Source organism: Arvicanthis niloticus, chromosome 21, assembly GCF_011762505.2.
Source record: "Arvicanthis niloticus isolate mArvNil1 chromosome 21, mArvNil1.pat.X, whole genome shotgun sequence".
In the NCBI taxonomy this organism is placed as follows: Eukaryota; Metazoa; Chordata; class Mammalia; order Rodentia; family Muridae; genus Arvicanthis; species Arvicanthis niloticus.
In genome coordinates, this window is record NC_047678.1 from 15643419 (window position 1) to 15669334 (window position 25916).

A 25916-nucleotide genomic window follows, 5' to 3' on the forward strand; every position below is an offset into this window, starting at 1 on the left:
ATCATGCTGAGAAAGAAGCTGAACAGCTTCCTGTGTGGAGTCACACAAATGAGTGCTAATAAGTCTTCAGGATTATGCTGAATATGACAAATGCCTCTTGGTAACTGTCGTGGACCAGCTCCAGCAAATTCTATCAGCAGAGTATAACAAACCAGACCTTCTTAGTCTTCTCAGCTTGACAGTGTTTTATGGAATCCATCCCAGTTCTGTAATCTCTGGGGAAAAACAAACAGATTTGTGTGGGCAGCCCAGGACAGCAAGTCAGGAGTACCACAATAGTCCCTCGATCCAGCCATGTTCAGTTTGATAACAGGACAAGCCCCAAGGTTTGGAAAGTGTAACCTAGAACAGAGGGGCCCACCAGATAGGTCCATGCCAAGAAAACAATTCTCTAAGCAGCATCCTCAGGCTTGTATGGTCTGGGGGTGACATCTTTCATGTCACATGTGGGACCTCTCTTGCTTCCTCAACTTCATTTGCATGTCTCCTGATGCTCCACACTCAGCACTGAGTATGTGTTTGTCCTCTAAAACAAGTCATTGAGTAGAAGTGTCATGTTATGTACCCTTGTGACTGACCAAGGGACTCCTCAGTGTAGCAACACTGCTCTATTATCCATCACCCTTGGCTTCACAGGGAACAGGAATTGTGGTTTTCTGTGAATCTAAGCCCATACTATTTGGATACTATAATGTGGTCCTGACCTGTGTCGTACATACCAGTCCCAGCCAAAATTTTTCATATTCATTGCATATCTTTCCATGAAATATTCACTTATCTCCAAGATTGCCTAATGACCAATCCTCTGAACCTTTTTTATAATGGCTTCTCTGTAGTCCTTAAGTTAGATGGCGAACTGGCATCAAATACTGAACTTCTCACACCATGAAAATTTCGTACCCACCGGCCTTGTATCTGAAGAGGCCATTAGCTATCCTATTCTTGTACTTTACCTGTTGGTCTGAACTCCTCTTTCAGACAAGCAAAGAGCAGAAACCGGCAGGTGGAGAGTTAATGTCTCCTGAGTTGATAATGTGGGGAGTTGACAATGAATGTTACACTAGAGCAGTAATGAAGCCTGAGCTTCAGTGTCCCCTTTACAATATGATGTGACTTTGGGGAGACTCTCACCTATGCTTCCCCTCTTTAATATGGCTAGGAGGGAAGCAACCCTTTTAGGTGCTCTAAGCAGAAATTTAGAGACATCTCCACATGTGTCTGTCATATGTCCCTTCAATGTCCCAGCATGCTTAGCTACATGTCTGAAATGTATCCCCCTCTTTACCTGTGTCTTAAATTGTATCCTAATGAATTCTTGGTTAAACCATTAAAACTGTTTGGTAAATGACCCGCATTCCCAGGAGTCTTGTGAACACAACACATACCCCCAGTTATCTTTCTAATATGCTTTCTTAAACATAGCATTCAAGCAGAGTCCTTCTAATTCAGCCTCCAGACAGATACTGTGTAGAGTTTTAAAGCAGCCCTGCCTGCAGTCTGGCTGTTCAGCACACTCCAACCTTCTTATCGCTGCGGCGGCGGCTCTGCTCACCCTGTACCTGAAGTCCTCTCTCTCAGCCGATACTTCTTTTGCCCTAAACCTCAGTTTCACTTTTCAGTATCCAGCTCTTCTAAGAAGCAAAGTGAGTTCTTTATTGGCACACTCTCCTCATCCATGTGTGATGCTCCTCACGCCACACTGTACTGTAGTTCATCCTCCCTAGAGCGTCTCTTCTCCAATAGATCTTGGGCCAGTGATGGCAGGAATCCTATTATTGACCTTTGTATCTTAGCATCTATCACTTACAGAAAATCCATCCTTGGTCTTAACCTAAATTGTATTTATCACTTGATTTAAAGTACATCAATTTCCCCCTAATAAGAAGAGCATAACTAATATTCTGCGACTGTTTCTTGGGTGGCAGCCAGTGTTTGGTGCACTTTATGTATTTGCTTATTTCTTCCTTGTTGGACTATTTAGTTTTTATTGTTAACTTGACACAACCAAGAGTCAAATGGAAAGAAGAAGCCCCAGTTGAGGAAATGCCTGGATCAAACTGGCCTGTGGCCACGTGTTTTGGGAACTGTCTTGATGATGTGGGAAGAGTTGGCCCACTATGGGCAGTGCCAACCCTGGGAAGGAGGTCCTGTGTTGTCTAAGAAAACAGACTGAGCAAGCCATGGAGACCAAGCTAGTACCCAGCCTTCCTCCAGGTTCCTGCTCCAGGTTCCTGCTCTCAATCCCTACTCTGGTTTTCCTCCACAAGGGAGTAACCTGGACGTGTAACTCAAACAAACCTTCTCCTCCCCAAGCTGCTTTTGACCCCATTGTTTACCAAAGCAAGCAAAAAGTAACCTAAAACATGTGTAATGGCCCGTGAAATGGACCCTGTGTATTGCCATTTACAGTTGAGAAAATTAAGGTTTAAAGAGGGGCCAGGGAGTGTGTAGGTGTCTTGGTGTCTGAGGGTCCAGGGAGTGTGTAGGTGAAGGCACTTGCCACACAAGCCTGGTGGCCTGAGTCTGATTCTAGGAACCCATGTCAGGTTGGAAAGAGAGAACAACTCCACAAAGTTGTCCTGTGACCTCTACATGCATGTTGTGGCACACTTACCACCATCCCAACACACAAACACATGTTCACCATACTAATAAATAAAACTTTCGAAGTTGCAAATACAATAAATGAGAGATACCAGATTTGAAACCCCATGGCCCAAACTCTTTACTACAGGGCCACATTGAAATTAAAAGGGAAAGTAAGTGTGTGTGTGTGTGTGTGTGTGTGTGTGTGTGTGTGTGTAGAAAGAGAAAAAAGAGAGAGAGAATTGCTTCTGCCACTTAACTTTTATTTACTTTCTTGCCTACCAAAATCAAGTTAAAATATTTTAATTATTAAATTGGACTAATTTTGATCATCCATTGACTCCAATAATATTTGAGCAAAGGATGTGGGGGAGTGGTGAGGTACAGTGCCAAACTGCAGTCCCCACTTAGTACCCTCGAGCCCACATAAGAGTCCCCAGGCATTAGCAGGTGCCTCACACACCCACACCACTCCATTGTCAAGCTATATTTATGTGTCCCATATCCAGTCACCCTTCTCTTACTGAGACTCCCGTTTTAACACTGTACCATCAAACACAGGTCTAAGAGGAAATGGTTTCTCCTCCTTCACTTCACAGCCCATCAGCAGTGGGCTCAAAAGAATCAAAAGAATTCCTAAGACCATTGGAATTCACATAATGAAACTAAGTCCTAGTAATATTTCACTGCCCCAAAAGTTCTAAATGGTAAGAATCGGAACAGAATTTTTTGGCTGTAATGGGAAAAGTGAACCTTTTGTTAGTCATTTCTCTTGCTTTCCTGTTTTTTTTTTGTTTTTGTTTTTTTTTTTTTAAATCCAACTTTGAAGCATTCATTTGGCTATGGTTGGGTATGAGAGCATCCAGAGATTTTAATATGTCTAATAAAATCCACCAAAGAATGGAGGCGCCCTGGGAAGGGAGGAGCATTATGGTCCACAAGAGATGCATTTGCTCTGAAAGTGGAGCTAGATGCTCACTGTAAATGAGGAGCCCAGAGTGAGATGTTCGAGGACACAGCTGGGAATATGTGCGGAGCTCACTTTCATTTCCATTTGAATAGCATAGAGGAAGCACTCCGCTCACTTAGAATTAAAAAGTACATCAAGAATGCAAAATGTCATATAAAATTTTAACCATGCTTTTTAGTCCTTTGCTGGCTCCTCATCTCTCCATTTTTGGATAACATCTTGGCCTTCTGTGATGTGTGCACATCTCCTCTCAGCCTCCTTTCTCCTGCACGTTTTTTTGTTTGTTTGTTTGTTTGTTTGTTTTTTACCGTGAAGTCTTTTCATTTTCCTCTGTGTGTTTCCATTTCACCTTCCTGTTTTCTTCCTAATCAGCTCTTCCCCATCCTTCCTTCCGTGTGTTAGCTATCTTCCTTTGCTTGCTCACACTCTATTAATAAATCATATATATATATCATATTATATATATATAATCCCAACTGAGAAAAGCAGATAGAAATGACACCCTTCAGTCCAGCTGTGCACAGGCCTGTGGCTCAATGTGGCTGTTGGTATAAATTCTGAGATGCCTCCATGCAGGGTTTGCCTAGAGACACAGGTAAGCAACAGGCATGGCAAGTCTGAACTCTGGTCCTTCTGACAGGAAATGCTGCTGCTGCTGATAATAATAATAATAATAATAATAATAATAATAATAATAAAACATCAGCATCATCTGGTAACATACGGTTTCTCTGTGGAGCCTTGGCTGACTTGGAAATTACTCTGTAAACCAGGCTGGCTTTGGACTTGGAGAGATCTGCCTGCCTCTACCTCCAGATTGCTGCGACTAAAGTCATGTGCCACCATCACCCAGCTGTAGCTGGTAAAATTTAGAGTCTTCTATCCACTAGGTTCTAAGCTAAACACTTTTTATAATCACTCCATGAAGCCCATTGTATTATTACTCCCTTTGTACCCACCCGTAAGGAAACTGGATAGAGACACTGTGCGTGATCCAGACCACGCACAGTGAGACGTAGGCCTATGTTTCAGAGCCCAGGCAGTATGGCTTCTGACAATCCCTCTTCACAACTGGGTCTTACTAATACATCAACAGCTGAGAGTGGCCCGGGCTCCAGGAAGGGCTAGCAAACACTACAGGGCTCTAGTTTGTCCTGTAGTGTCGCCTTAGTGCAGCCACACAGGTGAACAGAGGATAAGCCAAGGTCACCACAGACAAAGCAAGGTGAGCTGAGGCGCACACAGGAACTATACCAGAAGTATTTTTTTTCAAAGAGGGTGAAACTTTTAGGAAGGAATCTAAGACCTATGAAGGCCTCGTGGCAGGGGAACCACAGCAACGGAAGGCGGGGAAGAAGGCGGGTCATGAGAAGGCATGAGTGAAGCGGGACATAGTTATAGCTCAAAGCCAGTATCAGCTACTGGCTTAGGAATGAAGTCGAGTTAACAGACAGACATGAGGCATTAGGTCAGATTGGCAGAAGGGAAACCTTGATACTGTGGGAGAATCTTGAGTATCGCTTAGGCAGGCTGGACTTCATCCCATAAGCCCTTGATTTCACTTGGGGATCTGCAGTGTATACATGTGGGCATACACACACTGCACTGGGGTGACATCATGTCTTGTTTCTACAGTCTCTCCCAAACCCATAGGGTATAAGTGATCTTTAATGCATAAAAGTGAATGGATGCAAGGTTATCCCGAAAATATGTTTCTTTCACATTCTGACGTGCTCTCTGAAACAGAGCAGTGAGTGATACAGACGCAGTCAGAATGTCTGCATAGCCCTGGGGATGCCGTGTGAGTGTGTCATGCATGTCAATATCCACTATTACACACAACAATCAAAAAATAAAAATAAAAAGACAGAAAACCACTCTTAGAGACATCAGAGGGTTAAGCTGAGGCCCTATGAGGCGTGGTAAGAAATGAGTGTTTCTGTGACCCCTTCTAAGATGTTTGCAATTTGTTACTATATAATAAACCTAAAAACAAAAACGTGTCCAGCTTAATTATCAGGCTATTAGTCCCACTAAATAAAAAGTGGTGCTGTGGTAGGGAACATGGCACAGAGAAAATATGCTAACCCATTATTGCTGCAGCCAGAAAATCAAGAGCGTCTAATTGGCAGATTTAAAAAAAAATAATAATACTAGTAGTAGTTAGGGGACATTTAATGTGGTCATAAAGAGGTTCACACACCTCTCAGAAATCATTATGAAGTGGCAAGCATTATGTTTTATGGGACCAAGGGCGATACTGAACCCTCTAGTTAAGAAGCGAACACCCTAGCACCCTGTGTTTAAGGAGGCAAGAAGCCAAGCAATATATTTTGGCAAGATTTTTTTTTTTTTTTAAATTGAGAATTGCCTAAGTCTCAAATGGACGGTGTTTCTTATGCTGTTTCCTCGTGGCAGTTAACTACTCCATTTTTTTTTCCCTAAATTTGATTTTTATTAAACCTTCCCAACTGAATACATGTGGGGCCATTTCTATTTGCTTCCGTAATGCTCACAAGGCTGCCCCTAAAGGCAAGTGGCTCTTGGCAGCAAGTGCTGCCTCCTGTCTTTCTTCAAGCCACTTCAGATACCCACTCTGCTGTAGGCCAAGACCATCAGCAACCCCTGGCCGGAAACAGATCTCCTCCTGCAGGAAATGGTCTGAGGTGGGGTGGGTGGGGGGTGTCTTGTTCCCACCCAGGCCTCTGAGGTGCTTTGCACACAGGAAACCAAAGCCCTTAATCAGCTGCCATCCTTCCTCAGTTCCATCTGGCTGCCTGAATAATTGGGATTAGAAGGGTCTGCTTTGATTGCTGTTGGGGAGAAATGCTTAGATTTTGGTGAAAACCCTCAGTACTGCCTCTTTAATAGCTGGGTTTCTTAGGAAATTTCATTTCTGTTCTCTCCTGTGTTTCAAGCAAAGCACTAGAAAAAGGCCCCAAAGTGGCACTGCAATTGATGCTTGGGGTTCTCAGTTCAATCTGCAGCCCACCAGGGTGCCCAGCAGCCCTGGGACAGGCCTGACCTTTGCTGTTGAAATGGAGCTTCAACGGAATTTCTGGCATGAGCTGAGAGGAAAGAGACAACTCCAGCAACCTAGAGTGAGAGCGACCTAGTCCCAAGAAAACGGGGCAGCATGGACCTCCCCTGTGGTCACACACACTCTGTGGCCACTGCCTGCACCGGACTTGGGGGTCTTACCTTAATTCCCTTCTACTCTCGCTCACCCCTCCCCAACTCCACTCCCTTCTGTCCTCCCTTTCCTTTTCTTCCTCTTACCTTTTCCACACTTCTTCTTAGCACGTCCTACTCCCTCAGCCCCCCGAGACACACACATACACACACACACACACACACACGCACACACACACACACACGTACACACACACACTGCGCAAGTGTCCTTTTCGCCTTCTTAAATGAAATAATTGAAAAACATTTCCCTACTCGACTGTGAAGAATCAAATGCTAGTCCACGCAAAGCCTTCCCCACCGGCCTGAATGCCACAGATTGAGACAATGAAGAGCTGCTCCTTTGGGGTACTCAAGCGGAGAGGCTACCTGTGCCCAGGGCATCCTGATTTTCAGGACTTTCGAACAGGCGTCATCTTCACTGTGGCTGTTGTCCTGTCACCAGCTCATTTTCTGAGGACTTCTAGCTCGGTCTTCACCCCCATCCAGATGCCTGGAGGATGACTGAAGAGATATCTGAGGGCAGTAGAGGCTGATCTGTTAAAGGCTGCCTCTGCAGAACTCTGTTGGAGACTGACTTAAGCGCTGCCTCCCACTCTCCAGCTTCCTCCCACGCTTCCAGCCCACCCCCAACCCATGGGTCTCTCACTGTATGGGAGAGGAAATGCAATCATCAGGGCCCCTCACTTGCTGTGGCTCTTCCGGCACCCTGGGAAGAATCCCAGCTTGATGTTCCCAGGATCTGTGCCTCTGTGAGACTTGGGAGAGGACTGTTTTAAACACACATTGAACTGCTGTTTCTACTAAGCTCCCCACTCGCCCTCAGCCTTCTCTGATAGAATGGCTGTGGGCAACTAGGGATCCAACCCAGGAGCAGCTGAGGAGAGCATGTATTTCATGTGCAGTGAGTGGGATCCATTTATAAGAACCACAGTGACCTCTGTGTGTGCAAGTCACTGCTGGTCGTCCTGGAGTGGGGAAAGCTCATAGAAACAGCATGAAGGCTGCAATAAATGTATACATATCCCTTGGCACCTGGCAGCAAAGGCCTGTGGGTATTGGGAGGTGTGGGCACAAAAAAGTAAGATACACAGAGCCAGAAGCAATTCTGGAAAATGAAAACTGAGTTCTCTTTGATGCCTGTCAAAATGGAAATGCCAAAATGTATTCAGTAAGGAGGCAGGCACAGAGATCAGTGCACTGTACATTGTTTATGGAAATTGCATGGAGTGAAATTTATCAGGAATCTTGCATTTGGCAGATTAGCATGACGGTGCTGCATGGAGCAAGGCAGTCTGGGTAAAGAAGGATGCCTTATTTCCTCCTGGTTATCAAGAATTTCAGTCTTGCTGAGGAAGATTCCCTCTTTTTCTTTCCATCCTCGTGTAAAATTATTATCAGATAAAGGAAACCTCAGAGTGTGCAAGCAAATTTTACAGCACAGAAGTGATTTTAGAGATGTGCTAGAACAGTTAATTAAAACATTGTAGTGATTATATTATTATTGTTGTTCTATTTTGTGATATTGGTTGCATTTACTAGCTTTACAAAATGTCTGTGATTTCTCCTTTTCTGAAGAATCTCTTTAGAACGTTCTGTATTTGTGTTTTATATTATTTCCTTTAAAAAAAAATAACAGTCCCCCAAATCGTATAATGTTCAGGCCCTGCAACCTAGATCCTCTCTTCGGATAACCCACGTGAATCTGGACAAGGCTTGATTTTTTTCTGCATTAGAGAACCCTGCTTCAGGCTGGGGATCCATGATTCTGAGACAGTTTGCTAGGCGAATCCTGTGGGGTACCCCTGGTTTTGAGGCTATAGAGACCTTTCTCATGATGGCTCCTATCCCAAGTTCTCAGGGCCCTACTCCTGCACAGAAAACCAGTATCAATGAATTGCTGGATGCTCACATTCTCCTGCTGTGCTGAGCCCAGCTGCGCAGGGCCTGGCTGTGATCAGTCTAGGGCATCTGTCTCTAAGGAAGCCAGATGGTTTTACTCACCAAACCTTTGCTCACATTTACATTGTGTCCCTGATGATTTGATTGGTTGATGCTCAAGGTCTTGTCTCCTCAGCAGCAGGGCACTTATGGTTATCTCCTCTTTTTGTTTTTGTTTGTTTTTATCTTTTTAACAGAGTTGGTGTGGACCTGGATGAAAATCTGAAGGAAGAGCCCTCCTCACAGCAGGCAAGTTGGATAAAGTCGTAGATAAAACATGGACTGGTCCATGGCTCATCCATGCTTCTGGAGCAGGTAGCCAAGGGAGCTATTTCTAAAAAGGTGTTGCCTCTGCTGATAGTGCCTAGGAATTCCCAGTGATGGTTATGTTTAACATATGAATGCTTAGAAGCAACCTCTTGGGATATCAAGAATCTTGAAAACACAGTACAGGATCTAGACTAGAACCCTAAAAAACGAAGCTCCACATTATGCCTCCTGCCTAGCTGCTAGCCTGTTGATCTCAGATTTCAGTGAGGTCAATCAAACCTTGTTTTGCACACAACAGATGGCCCTGTTTCTCCTTGAATGGCTTCTTCTTCATCAGGTCTGGGTGTTCAGAAACCGTGAAACAGGCAAGAGACAGAGAAACAATTTAGGTGATCCATTCCTGTCCTAACTGAACAACCATTATCTATGAGGACCCAAAAAAGCCTTTGAGGAAATTGCTCAGAATAAAGTACTAATCCCTAAGTAGAGGAAAATTGTTCTCCAAACTTAGTTTTGAATCTGCCATCAAGGTAGGATCTGCCATTAGTGATGTTGCCTTAGCCATTCCTAACTTGGTCACTCACCTTAAAATAAAAGGACAAATGTGTGGGAATCTTCGTCATTTGCTGTAATCAGAAGTCTGCAGACATGATCAGAGTAATGTGGTAAATATGTGGCATTGCTTCATAAACTGTGTTTTTATTGTGTTTGGATTTGAGAACAACCCCTGCTTTGATAGTAAGGGTTTCCCTCTCTTACCAACAACGTACCACAGCCAGCTGGCACTCCTAGGCAAGAGACCACTGCCCTGAGTCAGACAGAGAAAGAAGAAGAGCCCTGTTCCGCAGAGAAGGGTGAGAAATGAAGTTTGTAATGAACACGACTCTTGTGCTCTATGAACATGGCCACCACGTGTGTTCCAGGACCATAGGTGCTCTTTTCAGGGACTGATTGCCCCGGGAAGAGCATCAGTGTGGGACAGAGCACAGCATGGCTGCCTGGATTGGGGCCAGCCTGACAACCTTAGAGACAGAATCAAAGCCATCGACTGTGCTGTAATGAGTAGTGAGGAAGGTCTGGCAGTGGCTGAGTTTTCAGAAACATTTTCATCTACCATAGGTCAAATTATATATTCTCCGACCTTCAAGCAAAACCTTTATCTAAATTCTGTCTTCTTCATGTACGTCTTTCTTTAGAAGACAGAATAAGAAAAGTCATCAAAGAAAACCCTTCCTCTTCCCCTAATGCCCTAAAATTTTATAATCACATATAATTATCGGTAAAAATTTCCTACTAGCCTAACTCATTTTAAAAGTTTCGACATATTTTAGCTTTTTCATATAACACTTTAAAATAAAGTTCAACATTGTTAGTTCAGCAATGACTCTTACCTGGTGATATTACCATAATGAAAGGGATTTTTTTTTACTTGTTTTAGAAATGAGATTGTGTCGCAAAGAAAGTGAACATCATGTGACATTTGGGTCCTGAAAAAGCTCTCACATCTTGGAATCTCAGCTTTCCTGTCTGTCCAAAGAGAATCATAATGAAGTTTACCTCAGCACGGTGTCAAAAAAAAAAAAAAAAAAAAAAAAAACCACAAACTTAGGGCTAGGGAGATGGCTCAGTGGGTAAAGTGCTTGCTGTGTAAGCAAGAGGCCCTGAGTTCAAATCTCCAGCACTCATATAAAAACTGGACTTAGAGGTGCAGAGCTGTAATCACAGGGCTGGGTAGGGATGGGAACGGGCTGATTCTGGGGTTCACTGACTGGTCAGCCTGGCTGGAACGGAGAGCTCTAGCTTCACTGAGAGTGGCAGGCTAAGAAAAACATTAGGCCAGAAAATAATAAGAGGAAGACATCCAATATCAACCTCTGGCCTCCACATGCATTCACGTGTATAAGCTAGCACGCCCATATACACGTATACTTAACACACACACATGCACACGCACACATCATTAAAACAAACCAAACTCAACTTATAAAAGATTTTAGATACTCTACCTCACTGCATTAAATAATTATGTGTTTTAGATTTCGGTAGAAGAATAATCAGAACAGAAAGTAAACACACAGGAGCAAAGAGAATCCAAATCAGAGGGGTTGGGGTTGCAGGGCTTCCATCCTTGCTGTGCTCCAACTACAAATGAATATTCTGGTACCCAAAGGCACCTGGCAGAGGCAGGAAATAATCAGTCATATACTGATAATCCTTATCTTTAGGAGACACAAAGCATACCCCTGCCCTGGTGGTGTGAAGAGTGGCGCTTACTGTTTTTAAGCAACCTATCTCCCCAGAGCTTCCTGTAGAGGGCGATGAAGGGGCTCTCTCCATGTTAAGCCACTCCCACCTTAAATTACATGCTCTTGGGGGAGCTGCAGTGGCTTATAAAGAACTTTCAGGGGATTCTTCTGGGCATCCTTTCTCACCATGTTCTTTAGCTAGCAAAGCTAACAAATGACCCTTAGTGTCAAGCATGTAAAACAGTGGGCTCCAACCAGAAGTAATTGGCCACGGGATCCATGCAACTGCCATTCAACCTGGGCGAAGTGTGTTTGGTACTTTGCAAACCTTCTGTCAAGATGCTCTCTGCTGGTTTTTTGCCTGGCAATGTCTTACTTGTCATCGGTATCAATTGATGCCAAGCATAAGTCTGATTTTTAGCAAGACTATGTCCCTACTTATTTTTCATTTATTAAATGAGGTTTAAATTAACAAGATTAATAAGTAGGATAATTTGTGCACCAACTAACTATAACAGCAGTTCCTAATGAAAAGCTAAAAATGTGTAAACTACTTACAGCCATTCCTGTCTATGCAGTCTCATAGTCAATACTAAGCATGTATAATTAAACGTGGCAGCTTATAAAGGAATTTCCACCTTCTTAGCTTGTAGGGAATACCTTTGGGCTATAAGCTTGAAGCACAATTCCCTTTGCCATGCATGACAGTGCATTCTTTATTGTGCCGGGCTCAGAAACTTTGCAAACCATGCTCCAAATGCAACCGGTAAGCTTTAAATGCACACTGTTTGTGACTTTGCCGCTCTGAGAAGTGGGAAATACTGTATGTATCTCTCACTCATGTTTGAAAACCAAATAGAACTTCCCTTCCCCAACCCCCAGATAGTTCTTGTAATTGCTTCCCTGTTCTTGGAAGCATGCCCTTGTGAGATAGGTAAAGTCTCTGGAGTACAACTCCTGCCTATGATGGAAATTTCCAGCACTTCAGAGGACTCAGCAGGGCTTCTCTTCAGTCCTTTTTATCAGTCTGTCATAATCGCCCCATTGAATGCTAGCTATGATTTTTTAAATACTATTCTAAGCATATTATATGCATTATCCCAGTTTCGGAGATAACCCTGAACAGGTACTATATCATCCCATCTACGAGCAAGGAAACTGTACACAGAAAAGGTAGAAAACATGACCAAAGGCACAGAGAAGGCAAAAGTAGAATTTGAATCCAAGTACTAGTTCCAAAACATCCTATTTTACCAGATATGTGTGCATTCATGTAAGTAGTCATTGGCCCCATGTCTGTCACATACTAAGGTGCTATGCAGACAGTTCAACTGTTACTATTTTGAAGTCTTTTCCCACACAGATCTTCTGCCCCAAGGAAGAACACCTATCAGAAAAAAAAAAAAAAGCTAGTATGTAAAAGTTGTGAGTTCAGATAAAGATAACAATAAAGCAGGTGAGGGGGTGGAGAAGGGAGGAGAGGTCATTGGCTATATAGGGCAGACCTATGAAAGTACCATTTGATAGAAAACTGAAGTGTGTGGAAGCAAGCCAAGTGGAAATGAAGGCAGTGGTCCAGTCAGAGGGCACAGCAAGGATGCAGTCTCCGAATCGGTAGATTGGTGTGAGCAGAGCCATGTGCAGGCCCATGTGGCTGGAGGTGAGTGACCAAGGCCAAAGTAGACAGAGGAGCTGAGAGTGGTGAACAGAGCCAGTACCTGAGCTGCAGTGGCGAGTTCCATCTTACTCTGTATGTGATGGGCACACTCAACAGTTTCTCAAGCTTGGAAGTCTTTCTCCTAACCCCACTCTGTCAACTATTACTTTCGTCATTGCTAACATAATTTTAGTTTTTAACTTTATTTAATCTTTTTTTATATAACTCTATTTTTAACACAGTGCTATTCTCTGGAGGGTTTCTCTTAAATATTAGCTTACACTTTTCTATCACTTCCGGTAGTGCCTTTCCTGAAGGTCTGGTTTGGGTTGTCCATTCTGTGTGGGTATAACCTTGGTGAGTTTGGTTCTGATTGCTGTGGCTCCAGACAGTCCAAGCCCAGCTGCAGAAGGATGCCTGCAGTAACTGAGCAACAGGGATTTAAAGATAAGATTTCTCACCCGGAAAGACTCAAGCTAAGCAGAGACACAAAGAAATGTCTGTCAAATATGAAGGGCGTTAAGTACAGTGAGCAAACGCTTGTCTGCCAAGTCTCCGAAGCCATCACCTTGAATACCTTTGAAACCTGCAATCACTGGTACAGAATAGAGGTATTTGTTCCTCTGCCCAAATGACACTTCTTATCATGGGTCCTACAGAGCTGTAGAGATCAGAGACATAGGTAAGTTCATCAGAGGGAAAGACTAGTTAAAGGTAGAGTCATTTGATTCGTTACCTAAGAGTTACCTTTTCATTATTTATATTTTCAAATAATCCTAATAAAATTGCAACAGCAGAACAACGAAGTCCACCCAGAGCCACCAGACTTAGCAGTGAACATTCTCATGTGCTCACCTCATTTCTTGGGCTTTTACAGTTGGCATTGGCTTACACGGGATGTAAATTCCACACGACAAACCACACCTGTTTCAAGAATAGGATACTAAGCACAGAAATTGATATGGCTCAGATGAAAGTTTTTAATACCACATTGTAACTAAAACTATCTTGATTTAAAAAAATGGATATTCCTAAGTGAATTCCTTGGGTTTGCCTTGACTGACATTGGCATTTTTGTTTGTAACACTTATCTATGTCATACACACACAAAGGAAGACACCTCACTAGCGTGTTTACATTACAGGGCCAACAGCAGATCCTTTAACTTCATGTTCTGGAAGGCAGGAAGAACACAGAGAAAACAGAGGGGAACGGCAGATACAACCTAAGGAGCAATTTTTACATGTTTTATATACAAGATAAATCATCTTTAATTTTTACTTTGCCCAATCAGGATACCTATTACTATAGCTCTCTGTAAAAGTGAGAAGATGAACATTTTAAAAAGGAACCATCCCAAGACAACTAACCGATGGTGTGTTGAGCCAGGAGTGAGAGCCAAAGCCGTCCATCCTGGCAGTCCTCCATGGGCACTTGTCTAGTTTGTATAAAGTCTCCCTGATCATTGACACTGAAGCCAGTCCTTTGCCAGCAAGTCTCACTTCCCAGTTCTATCGAGAATATAAGCAGATCCTCATGTCAAGGGCCTAGAGCATCATCCTCATCTTTGCTTGATTATCTCCACATGGAATCCTCTCCTTCTCCCATACCCACTAAGCCAAAAGCCTTGTTCCATTGTGTAGGAAGTCATCTACACTCCACACAGTGTGTCAGCATTCAGTCACAGTAGAGTAGGCTCTACACCCTCCCCCATTATTCAATGCTTCTTCATTTCTTCTTACAAGAGCTGCCTGTCTCAAACTCTCATTCCTGTGGAGGTCTAAAGGAGGAACATTCCATACAGGACAAAATCCCAAAGGGAGGAACATTCACAGTCTGTTTGATGAATAGAAATGCTGCTGTTACAGCTGGAATAGCCACAGGGAACATTAGAAACCATGAGTCTATAAGAGACAGAGGCAGGAGCCAGCTTGTGTGATTATACATCACACTAATGCTAGGTAACACACTCAAAATCTAAGAAGTGTGCAACAGGAGTCTTTCTGTTGTGTACTACTTTGGGCATGCCATTCTACTGGCAAAGAAAGAGAACAAGAGAAAGCACATAATGTTTCTTGGGGCTAGCTTCAGCTCTAATATTCCAGCACTGCTGCTACATTCTATGGCTCCGAGAGGGTTCCAAGAACATCCTAGAGATAAATAGGCAACTCTTCTTTGATGAAAAGCACCACCAGGTATCATTGGAAATGCCACTGATATGGTAAGAGATGAGAAGTTGGGATCTTTTACATAATTGATCTGCCATATAGGTTACTTGGGCTATGGTCAAGAATTTCCATTTTATAATAGATAGAATTTTAATCTTTTGAACATGCATGGCTTTATTTTATAATTATGATTGGTCCATCTTTGTAAACATTCCTTGTGTACTTTAAAAGATGTATCTTCCAGCAACGGTTCCGATAGCACACTCAACAACTGCAGAATATAGCTGGTATAATATTACAGAGGTGTCAATCATTGGAGAGAGGATGTAGGTCAGTTGTTGAACTGCATGCCTAAAGGCATGGATTCAATCTATAGTGGTGCACAAATTTGGAATTGTGTTACATGTTTGTAATTCTAGCACCTAAGGGGTGGGAGCAGGAGGGTTAAAAGTTCAAGATCATCATTGGTTACAATGAGAGTCTCACTCAAAAGGCTGGGAAAGTGTTGGCCGAGAAAACATGAGTGCCTGGTTTTGGGTCCTCAGCACTCACATAAAAAGCCAGCCACAGGGATGTGTATCTATAAACTCAGTGCTGCAGGAGCAGTGACAGGAGGGTTGCTGTCATTAGCCAGCCAGCCTAGATGAAATCAGTGAGCCCCGCTTTCAGGGAGTCTCTGAAAAGAAGGTAGAGAGTTACAGTCATCCATTTCTGCCCTCCATCTGTGCACATATGCATATCTGCATGCACACGTTCTCACATGCACGCACATATATATGCTATGCACCAGACATCTGCACACAAATGTCAACTATGTCAGGTTGATTCTTTGTTTTAATCTACTCACTCTGCCAGTTACTGGTGCAGTTTGCACCCATTAGAGGCTTGCCTGGGTCTCTGCTTCATAGTTTGGCCAATACAGCCTGAATATACTTGAGACATTCACTGAATGTAGGACTCAGTTTCTTTCAACACTTTGGAAATTGTGTCCTCTTGCCTTCAAGCCTTTATTTCTTATGAAACAGTGGAATTTATTTTATTTTGCTGAATGTCCTAGCTGGTTCTGTGTCAAATTAACACATCTTAGAGTCATGGGAGAGGAAGGAGACTCAGTAGAGGAAAAGCCTCCGTGAGATCCAGCAGTAAGGCATTGTCTTAACAAGTGATCAGTGGGGAAGAATCCAGCCCATTGTGGGTGGTACCATCCCTAGGCTGGTGGTCTTGAGTTCTATAAGAAAGCAAGCTGAGCAAGCCAGTAATCAGCACTTCTCCGTGGCCTCTTCATCAGGTTTGCCTCCAGGTTCCTGCCCTGCTTGGGTTCCTGTCTTGACTTACTTTGTGATGAACAGAAACGTTGAAGTAGAAGAGTTCATGGTGTTTTGCTGTAGCAATAGAAATCGTAGTTAAGATACCAAACATAATTTGATCTGTTTTAATCTCATCTCTTTTTTTTTTTATTTTCAGTTTTAGAAGTCTGACTATGGTTTATTGTTCTCTAAATTTGTCCTAATCCAGACTCACCGACTTTCTTGGGTTTCTGTGTAGATGTTCATAATCTAATTTATAAAATTGCATTACTGTCTTCTTAAACATTCTTCTTTCTGTGTTCGCTGTTCCCTCCAAGTATTCCAGTCATAGAATGTTAAACTACTTTAGACACTTTTCTTATGTCATATAGGTACTTTCCTATTATTCAAATCTTAGCTTACTATGTTCTATTAGTTAGGTGTTTTAATCTATATCTCTTTTCAAGTTCACAGTTTCCTCCGAAGCATCCAGACAGCCCTTAAACCAATATAGTAGAGTTTTCTTTCTAGGTATTATACATCTTTTTTTCCTGGAATCTTCTTTCTTTCTTTCTTTCTTTTTCTTTAGATCACATTTTTCTTCTGAGGTCTTCATTTTATATTTATTACCTCAATTTATTTAAATTATCCGGAATCTTTTTTTTTAATTGCTGTCTTAAAGCTTTTACATATTTCTTTCTTTCTTTTTTCTTTTTTTATTGGATATTTTATTTACATTTCAGATGTTATCCCCTTACCCCATTTCTCCCTCCCCCCTGCCCAGGAACCCCCATCCCATCCCCCCCTCTTCATGCTTCTATGAGGATGTGCCACCACCTACACCCCCACTCCAACCTCCCCACCCTCCAATTCCCCCACACTGAGCTTCCAGCCTTCATGGGACCAAGGATCACCTCTCCCACCTATGCCCAACAAGGCCACCCTCCCCTACATATACAGCTGGAGTCATGGGTCCTTCCCTATGTGCTCCCAGGCTGGTGGTTTAGACCCTGGGAAGCTCTGGTTGGTTGGTATTGTTGCTCTCCTCATGGGGCCACAGACCTTTTCAGCTCCTTCAGTCTTCTCTCTAACTTCTCCATTGGGAACCCCTTGATCAGTTCAATGGTTAGCTGTGAGCATCTGCCTCTGAATATGTCAGACTCTTGTAGACCTCTAAGGAGACAGCTACATCAGGCTCCTGTCAACATGTACTTCCTGACATTCATATCAGTGTCTATCTTTGGTGACTGCACATGGGATGGATACCCAGGTGGAATGGTCTCCAGATGGTCCCTCCTTCAGTTTCTGTCCCACACTTTGTCTCCGTATTTGCTCCCTTGAGTATTTTGTTACTCCTTCTAAGAAGGACCAAAGTAACCACACTTGGTCTTCCTTCATCATGAGCTTCATGTGGTCTGTGAGTTGAATCTTGGCTATTTCAAGCTTCCAGGCTAATATCCACTTATCAGTGAGTGAATACCATGTGTGTTCTTTTGTGATTGGGTTACCTCACTCAGGATGATATTTTCTAGTTCCATCCATTTACCCAAGAACCTTTTTTATAGCTGTGTTAAAGCCTTTGCATATTAATTCTAAGACCTGAGTTATTTCAAAGTTTGTTTCTATCAATGGCCAGTTGGGTGTCTCATTATTGTCCCTACTTTCTCTGTAGCTTACCCTGTCATTATCTGCTGCTGATTACACAATCAATGAGTCCCATTACATCTGTGATACTAGGTATCCCACATGGCTGGCACAACATTACATATTCCAAAAGTGATTTTGCATAGTGTCTCAATTAGGGTTTTACTGCTGTGAACAGACACCATGACCAAGGCAACTCTACTAAGGACAACACTTAATTGGGGCTGGCTTACAAGTTCAGAGGTACAGGCCATTATCATCAAGTTAGGAGCATGGCAGCATCCAGGCAGACATAGTGAAGGTGGTGCTGAGAGTTCTACATCTTCATCTGAAGGTCACTAGGAGAAGACTGGCTTCCAGGCAGCTAGGATGAGGGTGTTATAACCCATACCCACAGTGGCACACTTCCTCCAACAAAGCCACACCTCCTAATAGTGCCACTCCCTGGGATAAGTATATACAAACCACCACACATAAGGCAAAAGAATATTGTTTCTTTCACTTTGTTTTCAGACTCATGCAGAATGCTATATAAAGGAGCCTCAAGTCCTAATGTGAGACTCTTGGCTTTAGCGTGGTGGTTATATTTCTGGGGGTTAATATTTGAGGGAAGCTTGAACTGAAAATACATCTTTTATAAGATGTATTTTTCCATTATGGCATGTGAGTGCATGTGGATGCCATTATAGAAAAGGGTTATCATGCCAACTAAACCATTCTAAAAGTCAGATAACAGGTAAGAGTGCTATGAAGCAAGAACAATGACATTCTGTGAACATTTGCCCATCTTTAAGTTCATCCATCTTTTTTTTTTCATTTTTTGTCTTTATCTTTAGTCTTCAGTTTGTAACATGGTTATTTTGAACCCATGGTTAGTTTTTGATGTTGTGTTAAGAGGGAAAATAAACCTTCTAGCTTACAAATAAGTTATTTGGTAACTTATTTGGAAAAGATATAGTTCCTTTGCAAAGGAACTATACTGCTGCAGGCATCATCATTTATTAAATTTTTCAACTTCCATGAGTATCTTTTATATCTAGAGTTCACAATAGAGGATGCTTTAGTTAGTATTCATTATCCATGGTTCCATAATGGTTGAAAATACTACATATTTATTAGCTGAAAGGTTTTATGGATCAAGAGTATGAAAGCAACTTAACTGAGTGTTTCCACTCAGTTCTAGAGTCCATGAGGTTCTAGACATGATATCAGCTGAAATGACTGTCTCTGGAAGACATGCCTAGATCCAGAGAATCCATATCTATGTTGGTTCCTTGTTATCTATTGAAGACTTCATGGTAACTCATAGAGCACTCCATAGACCTGCTACAGAGCCATCACTTGGAAGCCATCACTTGGAAGCCAGCTTTTTAGAGCAGGCAGTACAAGAAAGACAGCAAAGAGAAAGTCCTGGTGCCTTCTGATTAATTTAGAGTGTGACATACCGTCACGTTACTTGTATACTACATTTTATTCATTAGATATGAGTTTTTAAGCACACCCTACAGACAGTGCTTGAGAGGAATTAGGTTTCAGTCTCTAAGGAAAGTAGAATCAAAGAATTTGTAGATAATCAATTTAAAAAACCAATATTGCATTTTCTTGAGCCAAACAATTACCTTCCTTGTATGAGTGACCATCTGTTACCAGCCAAGGTCATATGGACCAGGCCCATTCCTTCTCAGCTTACCCTGGAGCTGGCCCATCTACAGTGCAGTAGTACAGGCTAGCTATAGGTATCTGGAGATACCTGGGAGGCATCTCAGAGTTTTGCCCATCTTTTGATAGTTAGCTGCCTTAATACATACATTTCATAACTCCTTTCTTCAGAAAATTTATGAATTTATTTTGATTCTGGGAGGGTGAGAGCATTTGCATAAAGTGTTTCTATGTAGGGACTGAGAGTTGATGGTTGACCTTTTAAAAGGTAACTTCGAAAGCTTTCTCTTTACGCTTCAGTTATGTGATGTTCTTTCTCCCTTTGGAATCCTGGAATCTTTCTCTTTAGAGCAAAAAAAAAAAAAAAAAAAAAAAAAAAAAAAAAAAAAAAAAATGTGGTTCTCTCCCTAATAATTAGTAAATCAAAGCATAAATTTGAGATTACCACATAAAACTCTCCATCCTGGAGGGAGATCATAAGCCAAAAGCCAATTTCATTTACATGAAACCACCTGAAAAGCAATTTGGGAACCCAGAAGGGTCCTCATAGCATTGTTGAAATAATTTCAGAATCCTTATAATAATCATTTCATTTGCTTCTTGCTTTCATGTCTGGGTTTTGTAGATTTCTGGCCAGAGCCTTTGGTTTTTCCCTCATCAGTCTAAATGAACCCAAAATCTAGAAGTAACTGTTCCTCTCCTGGTTATGCCACATTTGCAGGGCTCAGTAAAAAGAAAACTGGCCACTTCCTGTTGTGCGCAGTCATTTCCCAATCTTTACTCTAGTCTCTTGTTTGAAGGGGAGAGGAGGAAGAAAGATCAGATTGCCTAGCCATTTTTAAATGTTCCCAGAAATAGAAGATAATAAAGGAGCCAGAAATCCCATATACATCCATCATTCTGCTTCTTAGATGTAGCAAGGCAAATAAAAGGTACAATTCAACACTCTTAAATTTCCAGTTCCCATGCAGAGCTGGGAAACCTGAGGCTCTAAGTTCATGAGTGTATCATTGTTATTCAATGGAAGAAAGTCCAAATCTTGGTCTTGGGAACATTTAAGAATTCATCTGGGAATAAGAAAGGTGAAGATATGTTGTATCCTATGCTTGTTCTAAAATGCCTATCACTTCTCTGGAATAAGGAAACTTAACAGAGTATAATAACTCTTGCGGTGATAAACAAAAATACCATGGAAAGGTAGTTGTCCTTGGAACATGCATCAGTCCCTATTTCAGAATCATGCAGATAGATTGATGGCCTCTCCTGGTGCTCTGCACATTGAGACCCTTCCAGGAACCTGTTCTCCATGCTGCCTTATCAGATAGCTCCCTCACTGCAGCAGTGTGACTGCAAAGGCTGGCCTTCCCTTGGCACGTTTATCTTTAGCCCCCACTGCACAAGCCTAACATGCACTGGACTAACTCATTTATTTCTATTCATTTATTAATGGCCTTTCATAACCAAGTTATTAAGTCATCAATAACTCCAGAGAAATAAATGAATGGATCCAGAACTGGGCCAACAGATGTTTAAGATACGTATTGAAAATTTAACTAGGATCAGCGAAACAGTCATTTCTTGATCATCAGTGGAATTTTTCCCACCTGGGAAAACATATTCTACCCCTATTTTATTAGAATTAGAACTCAACTTCTTTACAACATAGTGAGACGAATAACATCTCCAGTCAGTCAACTAAAATAAAGGTTGTTTTTAAGTATATATTGCACCTATCAGATGACAAAAAAAAAAAAAAACCACCCATAGACATTTTTACAAAAATAAGTGTCCTCTTAGTGCTTCTAAGTTCCAATATTGTAGCCTTATGAAGCAAAATGAAAAAGAGGGGAAAGGAGAAAGACAAGAGAGAGTTTCTAACATCATAGAAAGCCCTTGAGAAGATTTCGGGAGTATAAGTTGTGTGGAGTTATTCCATCTCTGTGTCTGTGAGCATCCCAGCACCCTGACCTTGCTTTCCTGCTCAGAGACCCCTTTTGCCCTCATTGACTTCCTGTTTATGTGCCAGAGCTCTAGCTGGATGAAGGAATTCCTGTTGCTGGGGAACTTAAAGAGTGTTTAGAAATTTCCATGCTAGGAGGAGGAGAAGGAGAGGAGAAGCTAGGTGATGAGAGAGAGAAAGAGGAGGGAGACAGGGAGGCAGATGTCCATGTATCTCCACCAGTCAAAGATAGTTGATATATCTAGGTTGGGTAGTGGGTTACACCTCTGATTTAGCAATACCAAACTTATAAAGCCTTTGATTAACATTTTTAAAAAATGTATAAGTGCAAAAGGGAAAAGGGGGCAAGGGGTAGGGGTTTTCTAAGGGGGGGAATGGAGAAAGGGATGGCATCAGAAGTGTAAATAAAATATCCAATAAAAAAAAAGAAAAAGAAAAAAAAAGTAATTTCCGTGCTTCACACTCACCTTGGGTTCCTTGTCCTTAAAACAGAGGCAATGACAAAGCATACATTCATGATCTACAAGGTACAAAAGTCACCTATGATGCCATCTGATAATGAAAGGCGTATGTTCTAGAAGCATCTACTGCTATTATAGTGGTCAATAATACAAATATAGTCATTCCAAATGGCTTTACTTCCTTAGAGTCCAGTCTGATTTGCTCAATTAATTTTGCAGCTAAAAAACTGTAACTCATGCTGCTATACTCCCAGCTTTTGGGAGGCTGAGACAGAAGCCTCAACCTTTCTTTAAAAAGAGGAATGGGGCAGGGTGGGTGCAGTTTCAACACTTTACTTAGTGACTGTTTTGTAATTAGTAGGTGCTACTTCACTATCAAAATCAGCCGTGCCTGTTGTTGGGTAAAACCCCCAAAGTCCTCGTTCTTAAGGAAACTTGAGGATGTCAAGCTTCAGGTCAGCCTATGAGAGACTCTGAGGAAGGAAGAAAAAGAGACAGAGGGAGAGAGGGAAAAAAAGAGCTATGAAATGATGTTGTCTATTAGAGACTGGCTGTGCTTTCCACAGTTTAATATGAGACACTTGGAGGAGACTCCATCTCTAGAGTCTAGCAATTCAGTCCCAGACTCAAATCCCTGCTGTTTCTTGCTATCTGGGCGACTTTGTGTTCACAGCTTTCCTTCTCTAGGGGTCTCTAGGTCCTTAAGTGCAAAATAGCCACAACTCAACCAACCTAGATGGATTATGGTGGAAACTGAAAAATAATGATTGGAAAAACTAATGGCTGGATAATGTGACTAGCATGCTGCCTGGAAGTTAACGAGCATTCAATAGCTAGGAACTGTCATTATTGCAAAGTCACTCAGCTGGGCTATTGAAGGCTGGCAGCTGAGCCTCCAAACACCATCCAGCTTACCTCCGCAACTTTTCTTTAAAAAGAGGCAGTGTGGGGAGGTGCAGTTTCAACATTTTACTTAGTGACTGTTTTGTAATTAGTAGGTGCTACTGTTGATGGGTAAAACCCCCAAAGTTCTCGCTATAAGGAAACAGAGAAAAGGAGACAGAAAGCTTCCACATTTGGTGCAGAGCTTTTTGAAACTACTTCAGCTCATGATGAGAAGTTTTTCTCTGGAACCTTAGCCCTGTGGTGATGTGGGCAGTGGAGACCCATAAACAGCTTGCCTGGGTTGCCTCGTGATGCAAAAACTGCTGTATGAAGCGATTGCTCTGATGCTGATGTTTAGGTGAACAGAGAGACATAGACGAGCACAGAGAGACTGAGCCAGATGACTACGTTTCTTTTAGAGAGGAATGGGAAAAAATTCTAACTCCTGAGACCAAGGGACGGCACTTAATCATTCACAGAGCAGAGACCCCATAATGCCCATAAAAGACAACAGGGACTCATGGAAGAATTAGGAAGGGAAAATGAGGTCTACTCTGAGCGAGTGTGAAAACGTTTATCTTGATCATTTATCTCAATGGTCATTATAAAAGGTTAGAAGGTGGTAGCACAGGTCTTTAACCCCAGCACTCAGGAAGCAGAGGCAGGTGGAGCTCACTGAGTTTGGGCCAGCCTGGTCTGATCTACACAGCAAGGTCCAGGAGAGCCAGTGCTACATAATGAGATACTGTCAGAGAGAGAGAGAGAGAGAGAGAGAGAGAGAGAGAGAGAGAGAGAGAGAGAGAGAGAGAGACAGAGAGACAGAGAGAGAGAGAGAGAAGAAAAAGGTTGACATGTTAAGGCTTTGAGGCACCTGTATTCATTGTTTGCCATGGAATCGCCATCAGGATCACAGGAACAGTGGCATCTCAAGTATCAAGTGTCACATAGGAAGCTTTAAATTTTGAAACTAGAGACCTCAACACAGAAAGATGTTGAGTTTGGGTTTGGGTTTTGTGTGAGTCTCTGCCACAAAGTATAACTGCTAAGTGACAAAGGGACACACCTGCCATCTCTGTAGTCCCATTTCTTGGAGCTGTAGCCTTTACTGGTAGAGATTTCACAGAGCAAAATGTAGCTATTCATTGTTATCAGTAATGGAGCTGGCTGGGAAAGAGCAACAAATAAGTTAAATCCAGAAGAAAAAAAAAATCAAACCATCCTGGGCTTGGGGGAGGGGCTGACTTTGGTATAGTGGGTGGGGTTTCCATGGTCTCCCATACACTGTCATCCATCAGAACAATGCTCACTGTATTCCAGATCAGCCAAGCCATAGAATAGTTTAAAGTTGAAATTCTGGGCCCAGACAAAGAAGAAAATTCACACTAAGTCCAGTATACGTGACCATCACAATTGAAATTGAGTAGAATTAACGTTCTTTAATATGCAAAATGAAATACGAAGATATCAGATGCTTCCAAAGATCCATCTTACCGCAGTGCAAGTATCTTTAGCACAAAGCCTTTCCATTTGCCCTCTTTCTTCTGTCTCTCTACTTCGTGCCATCAAATACACTGTGTTTCTCTTTTGACTTGTTTCCTTCTCCCTTCCTTTACGGTGCTTGGGGGAGTAGGGAGAGAGAACGATCACATCTGTAGTTTTTAAATGGCTTCCCATCAGGAAGGTCTCTTTGAACTGTTTCTGATCCTAACAGAAAGGTATCAAAAAACCAATCACAGCCTTTCAGAGTGACCTATCAAAAAGAAAATGAGCATACACCAATAATTATAAGGCTGTTGTTTAGTAATTTCTCAGCAATCCATAAATAAATGACACCCAGATTTGACTTAAGTGGACTGCCGTGTTCCCACAACAGCCTTGCAACAGAAGCAGCTTTGTCACTCATGGCCAAAAGTGACATCTCTTAGCTATTTAATAAAATTGAGATGATTAAGAAAGCAAATACTGAATTGTGCCAACCACTCTCATCTACACAGAAGGATCTCTGAGATAATTTGAAAACTCTTTCCCCATTAAGATGAACATGCCTATACTTTTTTTTTTTAATGTTTCTTTAATGATGCAGTTAAATTGGATTTGGTTTGACACATATTTAAGATGTACCATTTTCTATGGTCTCTTTCCAGGAAGCAAATAAGTTGGATAAAAACATGACGAAGACAGAGAGCGCACAGCTCTTCAGGATGTGGTATGGATTTGACCACAAGTATCCTTTGTAATGAAAGCCTGGCAGCTCCTCCTGGGGGGCAGGCTCTCTGCACCCCTCATGGAGGAGTGAGGCCTGCATCCTGAGGAGCACACAAAGGTAAAGTAAATCCACAGGCAAACTTACACCAAGGAGTGATTTCAAAATCTAGAACCATGCGGACCATGGCTGAAATGGTTGAAACAGCAAAGTGAACTCCCTGTGTCAATGGTGCGTGATGGTTTTTGTGGTGATCCGCTATTTTCTAATGTCAGATAACAAAATCATATGGTGCTGAAGAACTTACCTATTTTGTTGTTACATCGAAAATCTTACTTGGCTAGAGATCGCCTGCTTCACTGAACAGTTCCAGTGGTCTTTGCAGTCTCTGGCTGGTCTGATGGGCTTGGACAGGACCCAGCTACACCTGTCTCCCAGGAGCCCACTGTATACCTTTGTTTCCTATGTAAAATGATGGCTAGGGCTAAAAATGAATGAGCTGAGGACTGGGAGTCGGCTTCGACATAGTACAAAATAGCACCACTCTTTAATTTCCCCTCAGGAACACTGAGGTAAATTCTCTCCTCTGAAAAGCAATTTTTTTTTTTTTTTTTTTTTTTTTTTTTTTTTTTTTTTTTTTTTTTTTTTTTTTTTTTTTTTTTTTTACAATTCTACCTATCACTGTGAATGCAGCTGCTCAGACATGCTGCCATGTGAGTCTGAGGGTTGAAAAATCATGCTGAAGTGGCTTGCCCTGTAGAAGCAAGCAGCCCATGGCTAATCCAGTC

General features: G+C 42.2%; 1 protein-coding gene across 1 annotated transcript in view; it reads left to right on the forward strand.

The window, feature by feature from the left end:
• The window catches only part of Slc9a9 (solute carrier family 9 member A9), a 539257-nt gene that overhangs the window by 423927 nt on the left and 89414 nt on the right, over positions 1 to 25916 (forward strand). Inside the window, exons 13-14 of the mRNA XM_034484566.2 lie at positions 8887 to 8938; positions 25070 to 25149. Of these exons, the coding sequence (XP_034340457.1) occupies positions 8887 to 8938; positions 25070 to 25149 (132 nt within the window). The remainder of the gene's footprint in view (positions 1 to 8886; positions 8939 to 25069; positions 25150 to 25916) is intronic.